Source organism: Nerophis lumbriciformis, linkage group LG19, assembly GCF_033978685.3.
Source record: "Nerophis lumbriciformis linkage group LG19, RoL_Nlum_v2.1, whole genome shotgun sequence".
NCBI classification, from domain to species: Eukaryota; Metazoa; Chordata; class Actinopteri; order Syngnathiformes; family Syngnathidae; genus Nerophis; species Nerophis lumbriciformis.
This window is the reverse complement of record NC_084566.2, coordinates 20,324,125-20,334,044: the sequence shown is the minus strand read 5'-3', so window position 1 is coordinate 20,334,044 and position 9,920 is coordinate 20,324,125. Positions and strand designations below refer to the sequence as shown.

The following is a 9,920-nucleotide window of genomic DNA, read 5'->3' as shown; positions in this document are numbered from 1 at the left end:
GTAATTAAAGAGTTGGACAATATCGGAATATCGGATATCGGCAAAAAGCAATTATCGCATCGTCGAGCCCCTCTCCCGTTATCGTAGACAAAAGGGCAGTTACGTACACCAGTGAAATAAAAACATACCTGATAATACACAGAATACAATTGTTGTCAATAACGTTTTGCCATCGTCGAGTCCCTACACAAATATAATAATGAACAAGAAAGTGAACTTAAGTTCTTAACAAGACAATACATTTTCTGTCGTCGCATGGTCGCCTACCTCTCCCGTTATCGTAGACAAAAGGGAAGTTGGAAGGCTTGTCCAACGCATATAAAAAGACAGGTGTCACAGTAATTATTGCAGTAGGAGGGACAACGAGACAATGGTTCCACATTGACAAAACATCGAACAATATTCAGGTATTTACATGTAACTTGCACATTTTGTGTAATTGTAACAATAATAAAACATTATAAAATACATTATTTACAAGACATAATTGACCCTGTTACATATATATATGTTAAAAACGTGCTTTGTGAAAATGTTACAGCAATGCGCGAAGTAGAAGCTATACCGTGTGAAAAAGAGAATTTTGCTGCAGTTACATAACCGCCAGGTAGGTTATTTTGCGACTTTCAACCCCTCTCCCTCCTCTCCGAAGCGAATCACACCCTCCCCCATCCCAAGCAGGATGACGTGATGGTGACGTAGGCGCATGCGGAGGAGGGTACTGGGCAGGGACCACTTGGCCAGAGGAGGACTCGACGTTACTTCCAAATTGAAAGCGACCATTGAAGACAGCGGACCGGGGCGCCGTGCACAAGCCGAGCCCATTGTCTCCCTGCTTCGCCCCGAAAGAGCGGTGGAGCCCACCGAGGAGTGCCGCGTCCAAGTGGTCGGCTGACGGGGAAACGAGACGAAAAAAAGCGGCGCCCCTAATCTGGTACATCTGGCCAAAGAACGGAATATGCACCAAGTTTGAATATGAGCGAGAGTCGTGGCGTTTTGTTGCAATCTGCGAGCAACTATTGATGCTTCTGGTCCACAACACCACGACCCGCGCGGACGTCTTTTGTTCGGTTGTTGTTTTGTTGTTAACACACGACAAAGTCCCGTAGCCACTCAAAGAAACGCCGAAGGATGAATTTCCAATCCAGCGTCCCGCAGTCCCAGCCGGCCATGCCCACCCCGGGCACGGTGCCGGCCCCGGTGCCCGTGCCCCAGTCCATCCCGTCCCAGTTCGGGTCCGGGTCGTCCGCGAGCTCCGGCGGCGGCCAGTTCGGCTCGGGCACCGTCTCCGGCCAAGCGGCTCAGTCCGGCCCGGCCGCCTCGCAGTTCGTCCTGTCCAACTCCGCCGCCATCCGGGCTGAGATCCATCGGTTCGAGTCCGTCCATCCGAACATTTACGCCATCTACGACCTGATCGAGCGCATTGACGACCTGGCCCTGCAGAACCAGATCCGAGAGCACGTGATCTCCATTGAAGGTGGGTGTGCAGGCAGAGAACCATGTTCTGCTCTCAGGGCTTCATTCATTGAGGGCTGAGTTCTGGGTGGGGGGGTGCTGCTGTGGGCCCACCACACTGTCAACAATCCCACTTTGGGTGCCTTGTTGTCTCACTGCATGCATTGCACTCCATAAAGATGGGAGTGTGACCTCCTTGCAAAGATTGTTTGTTTGATTTGAACGCTTGTCAGTGAAGCTGTCTGCATGTCACATGAAACCAAAGGCTGACACACACTAGGCAGCAAATCATAATGTAGCAAGCTACAGTGGAAAAGCCACGATGGATGTCATTGGGCTTGTTATGGTCTCACTTATCTGGTTTAATGTTGTTATCTTGCACAGTGACGGTAAAGGAGACATTTGTTTTACTACTAACCATGCATAGCAGCCTTTTTAATTGTACAAAATCAGTGAAGTTGTCATGTTGTGTAAATCGTAAATAAAAACAGAATACAATGATTTGAAAATCCTTTTCAACTTATATTCAATTGAATAGACTGCAAAGACAAGATATTTAATGTTCGAACTGAGAAACACAATTTTTTTTTGCAAATAATCATTAACTTAGTATTTAATGGCAGCAACACATTGCACAAAAGTTGTCACAAGGGGATTTTTACCACTGTGTTACATGGCCTTTCCTTTTAACAACACTCAGTAAATGTTTGGGAACTGAGGAGACTAATTTTTGTCCAGGGTGTACACCGCCTTCCGCCCGATTGTAGCTGAGATAGGCTCCAGCGCCCCCCGCGACCCTGAAGGGAATAAGCGGTAGAAGATGGATGGACATGATGTAATGATAAGTGTGACCAGTAGATGGCAGTCAAACATAAGAGATACGTGTAGTCTGCAATATGACTCAAGTAAACAACACCAACATTTTATGTTCCATTGAAAATATAGAACATTACATACGGTGCTCAAAAATCTATCAAAATGTTTTAGTACGACTTTGGAAAGCTATGAAGCCGCACTGCTTGATGGCTTGTCAGCGCATTAAACATACAAGTATTATTATGTTGTGTGTATAAGGTAAGACATATTATCTGGCGTTTTGTTTCGCAATATTATGCAAACGCAACTTTTCTTACCTTCTGGTACCTGCTGATCTGTATTTGGGATCTGCATAAATCCTGAAAAAATGTGTGCGTCCGCCTTTGTAGTCCGAAGTCAATAAGCTTCTTCTTTTCTCTATTTTCTTGTTGTGGGACATTCATCCTCCGCTGTTGCCATTTCTAATATAAAGTAGTGTAAATTTCTTACTTTAGTCTGTCAGTAAACTCGCCATGAAAGTGCTAAAACATGCCGGTGTAGTGAGTTTACATTATTCACCCAAGGAACTTTAGTTATTAGAGTTCTGGTCGGGCGTTTTTTCACGGTACACATTTCCGGTGTTGTTTCCGGATGAGGAGATGCTGCTGGATTATTGATTTAAGTAAAGTCTGAATGTCATTAAAGCAGTTAGCTCCATCTTTTGACACTTCTTCCACTCCCGTCCTTGCACCACTACAACAAAGATGACGGGGAGAAGTTAAAGTTAAAGTACCAATGATTGTCACACACACACGAGGTGTGGCGAAATTTGTCCTCTGCATTTGACCCATCCCCTTGTTCACCCCCTGGGAGGTGAGGGGAGCAGTGGGCAGCAGCAGTGCCGCGCCCGGGAATCATTTTTGGTGATTTAACCCCCAATTCCAACCCTTGATGCTGAGTGCCAAGCAGGGAGGTAATGGGTCCCATTTTTATAGTCTTTGGTATGACTCGGCCGGGGTTTGAACTCACAACCTACCGATCTCAGGGCGGACACTCTAACCACTAGGCTACTGAGTAGGTGGCCTAGAAGACACTGCCGAAGGTGAGCCACGTAAATAAGACCGCCCACAAAACGGCGCACCCTGAAGCGACTGTCAGAAAGCGGCTTGAAGATGATCTGTAAAACATAATCCATGCAACACTTTGACCAAAGAACCACCATCACATGTTATGTAGACCACAAGGAAGTGTTTTACATTTAGAAAAAAATCATAATAATATGACTCATTTTAATGCGCCCAATGGTCCAGAAAATATGGTAATTTCTTCCTCGATGTTACAGAAAGTATGAGAATGTGTGAGCTGCTGCCTGCTCTTCTTGACTTACATATAATAAGTCTCATATTTTTCAAGATATGTACACTAAGTTTGGATTTTTAGTAGAGATATCTTTTCTGTTTTCATGTTCATCCATCTCTGTTATTTGATTGAATCACGGAACATGAAACTCGCAGCGCTCCTTTAATGAACCCGCACTCCTATTAGATGCTTTTCGAGCGAAAACAAACAAAACGAGACCGGGAAGACTCAAAGAAAGGACAAAAACTGGATTTCCTAGCAAAAAATGGAAATATTGACATGTATTTAGAGGAGATGTACTGTATGTGACCAGCACTGCATAAGAAGGAGCGAAAGGGGGGCGTGGCCGCATGACCGTCGTGGTGAACGCCACAGAGCAGACCGGGGAAGAATTCTTGCAAGTACTGAAATAAATGCCTTGTCAGATATCAAAACATATTTGGGGAGAATTATTGACAATAGGGGTGTAACGGTACGTGTATTTGTATTGAACCGTTTTGGTACGGGGGTTTCGGTTCGGTTCGGAGGTGTACCGAACGAGTTTCCACACGAACATATTATGTAGCTAAAGTCTTAACAAGCTGCTCCGCTTCGTTCTGCCTGTCTCTGTCAGTACTCTGCAGCACGCAGCATTGTCCCACCCACACAACCATCTGATTGGTTACACACTCAGCGGTAACAGCCAATCAGCAGTGCGTATTCAGAGCGCATGTAGTCATTGCTCCAGCGTCATGATGAGCAGGTAGGTGTTTAGCGGGTAAGCATCAGGCTGCGGCCTCTCCCCAAATGATAATAAACACCTCCCAGTCAACTACTAGTAACATCACTATGAGCCCGTTGACGTTCTAGAAACATAAACGGCAGCTTCAGCTCGCTCGCAGTCCTGGCTTGAGGTGAAGGCTAATTAGCTTTTAGCATACCGTTAGCTCATTTTGCGGTGTGTGTGTGTGTGTTATGGACAGCAAAGCCCTGTCTGTCTGTTATTTCACTTTACCTTTTTCTTTGTTGATTGAGCTGTGTAGAAGCAGCAAAAAAGGACATTATGTTAAATGAAGAGTTTCTGTCTCTGATAGTTGATATAATAATGTCACTGCATCATAAAGCCTACATGAACTCCATGGTGTTCAGGGATGAATAGTCTCTCCTATTGCTATTGTACCATTTGTTCAGTTATAGTTACATTAATCATTAGTAATGGAGCAGCCTAGTTTTGAATGTCAGGGTCCCTGTTATCACATGTTGATAAAAATATAACATTTACATAATAAAAATCAACTACAGGCTTCCCAAATGCTGTAATAAATTAAGCATGATGAGTTGACTTGAAACTGTTTAATGTTGCACTTTTTACATGTAGAAGAAGAGTTTTGTCATTTTATTTAATCTGAGCAACAACTTGAGGCAGTTTAATGTTGATTAACGTGGGCAGAATTATTATAATGTTCCCAATGTTAAAAGGATGAAGCCATTGTTTACAAATTTGGTAAATAAATACCGTATTTTCCGCACCATAAGGCGCCCTGGGTTAAAAGCCGCGCCTTCAATGAACGGCATATTTCAAAACTTTGTCCACCAATAAGCCGCCCCGTGTTGTAAGCCGCATCTAACTGCGCTAAAGGAATGTCAAACAGTCAGATAGGTCAGTCAAACTTTAATAATATATTAAAAACCAGCGTTCTAACAACTCTGTTCACTCCCAAAATGTACGCAAATGTGCAATCACAAACATACGTATATCAACATGGACAGAGCTGCGTGAAAAAAGCCACCCGGCCTCTTCGCGTAAACTTAAACTTACCTTAACCACTCGCTCATCTTTTCTTCATCCATCCCTTCGAGTTAGCTTTTATGATGACGCCGGCTGGAAAGGTCTCTTTTGGCAAGGTCTTCCTTTTGAATATCACCATGGGTGGAAGTTAGCATGGCAAGCTAGAACCACAGTGAAGGATGACTTCTCATTCCCTGTGGTGCGAATATTCACCGTACGTGCTCCCGTTCCACAGTGCGGTTCACAGGAATATCAGTTGCTGTGAAATACGGTAGTAATCCGTGTGCGGATGGAGAGATTGCGTCTTTTCATGAACCGGATCCTTGTCGCTTAGTAGGAGCCATTTTGTGGTCTTTACAGATGTAAACAGGAAATGAAACGTACGGTGATATCCGCGCGTTTTTTCTTCTTCTTCCGGGGGCGGGTGGTTGCTTACAGTAGAAGAAGAAGCGCTTCCTGTTCTATGGGGGCGAGTGCTTACCTTGGCGGTTGCTTGCGTAGAAGAAGAAGCGCTTCCTGTTCTACCGGGAAAAAAGATGGCGGCTGTTTACCTAAGTTGCGAGATCGAAACTTTATGAAAATGAATCTTAATATTTATCCATATATAAAGCGCACCGGGTTAAAAGCCGCACTGTCAGCTTTTGAGTAAATTTGTGGTTTTTAGGTGCGGCTAATGGTGCGGAAAATACGGTAACCAAAAAATTCATATTTTGTTGTTTTCTTACTGTACCGAAATTGAACCGAACCGTGACCTCTAAACCGAGGTATGTACCGAACCAACATTTTTGTGTACCGTTACACCTCTAATTGACAATGAGAATATTTTTTATTCTTTAAAAAATGAATACTGGTATGCAATTGTGTATGTATTGTATCTGCTGATGGAGTTCCGTTTAAAAAAAAAAGCAGATACCGATATACATCAAAATACCAAATATCGGCGCCGATAATCGGTCTATCTCTCTTACAAACACAGATTTATTTTTTCAGTCCCCCAGCTGACAAGCGGCTAGCAGCTATGTCCCTGCATACACACCGATGAGCCACTTCCCCTAAGTTAATAATAATCATACCCTTTATGGCAAATACACTGCATTTCTTAGTATCTTAAGTGTCATTATGACGTATTATTATCAATGGAGGACGAGACTATACATATAATAGCTAAGCTAGCCGCTAAACTATCTAGTAAAGTTTAGAAAGTATAGATGGAACTACGTTGCATAAGAAAGTAAGCAGCTGTTAACAGGAAAATAACAAATAGATTAATAAGAGTCTATAGAGGATAATATGACAACACCTGCTGGTGTGTCAGCATTTTTACAGTCAGTACATGACATGCAAGAGTAGGGTGGATTGATCCATTAATTGGTCAATACCATGGGTAGTATCAATATGTGATCCATACTTACTTGATTAGGTCAACATTTCCTCAAAATATTATTTTTTTTGTTAATGTTTACAAATTTAGGAATAATTCCCTGGAAACAGGAGGGCTTGGGTGGCAAAAAGAAAATTATTTAAATAAGTAGTATATTAATTTATATTTATATATTTAAAAACATATTTAGACTTTTGTATTATTAGGAATTTGTATCTACATTTCAGCTTTTTTTGTATTTCTTTTTGTAATTGTGCTTTTTTTGTCAGTCTATTGTAAACTGACTACCGTATTTTCCGGACCATAGGGCGCACCGGATTATAAGGCGCACTGCCGATGAACGGGTCTATTCAGGTCTATTTTCATACAAAAGGAGCACCGGATTATAAGGCGCATTAAAGGAGTCATATTATTGTTTTGTTTTTTTCTAAATGTAAAACACTTCCTTGTGGTCTACATAACATGTGATGGTGATTCTTTGGTCAAAATGTTGCATGGATTATGATGAATGTCCCATAACAAGAAGATAGAGAAAAGAAGAAGCTTATCGACTACGGTGTCGACACGAACTACAAAGGCGGAGGCGCGCAATTTTTCAGGACTTATGCAGATCCCAAATACAAATCAGCAGGTACCAGAAGGTAAGAACAGTTGCTTTTGCATAATATTGCGAAACAAAATGCCAGATAATATGTCTTACCTTAAACACACACCATAATAACACTTGTATGTTGAAGCACAGTACAATCCATCAAGCGGTGCGGCTTCAGAGCTTACCAAAGTCGTACTAAAACATTTTGACAGATTTTTGAGCGCCGTGTGTAATGTTCTATATTTTCAATGGAACATAAAATGTTGGTATTGTTTACTTGAGTCATATTGCAGTCTACATGTAACTCTTACTGTATGTGTGACTGCCATCTACTGGTCACACTTATCATTTCACCATCTACCAAATAAAATAGCTTCGAGGTCGGTACGCACAACCAAAATTATTCCATACATTAGGCGCAGTGTCGAGTTTTGAGAAAATGAATGGATTTTAAGTGCGCCTTATAGTCCGAAAAATACGGTACTCTAAAATATATCCACATTTTATTTATATTTTGTTCTTTGTAGTAAAAATGGTCGCTCAAATATAAAGAAGGAATGTACTCTTTTTGTGTGCGTGTGTTTGTGTGTGTTTGTGTTTGTCTGTGTGCGCGCGCACGCGTGTGTGTGTGTGTGTGTGTGTGTGTGTGTGTGTGTGTGTGTGTGTGTGTGTGTGTGTGTGTGTGAGAGAGAGCGCTACTGACTGAAGAATGGGAGGGCTGCTGGTTGGTTTTACTGTCCTTATGGTTAAGTATTAAACTACACCAACATACTGTATGCAATTGTTTACAGAGGAATTTCTCACTGTAGTTGGCGTTGCTCAGATTTGCTATTTTGTTTGCTTTGATTTAATCATGTAATCTTTTGACAGCATGCATACGGCAAACACTTATAGCAGGGATAGTCAACTAAATTGTTTTGGGGGCCACATATCCTGACTTCTCTCTTTTATTATTCCAGAGAACCAGCATCTTCTACAGTAGACATTTAATTTGGGTCTATTTGCTATTAGCTCTGCTGTATTTAGGGACATTTTGCAAAAATAGCCAATAACAATAAAAATAGCCAACAATTATCTCTATGACAGCGCTGTAGTGTTTTTAATAATCTGTTGCAAAAATGTGAGTCTCTCACACATTTTTTGATCTGAACTTGCATGCCCCCAGTTGAATAGCCCAAATGATAAAAAAGAGAGGACCTAAAATGTAAAATGAGGTACACCACAAATGTAACTAAAGAAGTTGAACAAATGACTACTGACTGCATTTGAAGTAAACAAGCCACAGCAACACCTTCGTTACATTAATTATGTCATGATAGTTTTTTTGCAATTGTCAAAAAGGAGAGGACTTAAAGGGGTGCCTTGAGGAATACCTTAGTTAAGTAAATCACACGTTTGGACCCAAGTGTTCCATGTTTGCCAGCAAGGTTAAAATGTCAATGGAAGAATCTGCCAATGTTTTTGATTGATTGATTGAAACTTTTATTTGTAGATTGCACAGTTCAGTACATATTCCGTACAATTGACCACTAAATGGTAACGCCCGAATAAGTTTTTCAACTTGTTTAAGTCGGGGTCTACGTAAATCAATTCATGGTAAACAGTTGTCCAAGTTGTTCTATACAACCGGAGCTCTCTAGTGGTTTTAGGAATTTGCTGCAAAAGTGTGTCTCCCAAGTTTTGAACTGAACTGGAACGGTGTCACTTTGGCCCCAAAGCTGCCATCTGAATAGCCTTAATTAATGGATTATGTTGCGATATGCTGACAAACATCACTTCATCTTTGTCACTAGGCTACTTTTGGAGTTATTTCTCTGCAATATTTGTCGGCAGTTTTGAAAGCAGAAATTGTATTGCTAGCTCTTATTGGTCTGGGAAACATTGTCTAGGTTATTTTATCATATAATTGTATCCTCAGTGCAATTCTTTGCATGCTTAATATACATTTTAGGCATTCTGTGTGTCATTAGGATACTGAAAGTTCAGATTCTTAGATCTGTGGCTGCACTGCATTATTTGCAATGAAAATCATCATAAAGCAATCACAATTCAAATTGAAATGTAAAGGTGTAGATAAAATACATTCAGTTGTCATACATCCATTCATTTTCTACCGCTTGTCCCGTTCGGGGTTGCGGGGGGTGCTGAAGCTTATTTCAGCTGCATTCGGGCGGTAGGCGAGGTACACCCTGGACAAGTCGCCACCTCATCACAGGACCAACACAGATAGACAGACAACATTCGCACTCACATTCTTGTCATATGCACAATTAAATTAAAGCGCACAAAGCAACAAGTAAAAATACCTTTACACTAGAATTTATCCCCGAACGGTAACAGAAGGTTAGAATTTTTGTGTATTTATAATTGATTAAGTGATGACATCGAGCACTTAAATCCTCACCCCTGCTGCCTCTCTGCAGGAAAATACTTAATTGATATTCCCCACCATGCATGTAGGCACACACCACGTGACAGAAGGATTAACAGGTGGTATTGTGCATCCCGCTTAAGTGTGGCGTTACCTTTTTGGTTGATTGCTTTTTTTTCCCTCACTGCCGAGTTAAATG

General features: G+C 41.6%; 1 protein-coding gene across 3 annotated transcripts in view; it reads left to right on the top strand.

Moving 5' to 3' along the window:
- The first annotated feature begins 329 nt into the window (after nt 1-329).
- The window catches only part of agap3 (ArfGAP with GTPase domain, ankyrin repeat and PH domain 3), a 402,421-nt gene continuing 392,830 nt past the window's right edge, over nt 330-9,920 (top strand). The window contains exons 1-3 of one of the 3 annotated variants that reach the window (XM_061979365.2): nt 330-407; nt 542-607; nt 679-1,477. In XM_061979365.2, the coding sequence (XP_061835349.1) occupies nt 1,132-1,477 (346 nt within the window). In that variant the 5' untranslated portion in view covers nt 330-407; nt 542-607; nt 679-1,131. Of the gene's footprint in view, nt 408-541; nt 608-652; nt 1,478-9,920 lie in introns of all 3 variants that reach the window. The other 2 variants (XM_061979366.2, XM_061979364.2) reach the window with 2 other exon arrangements.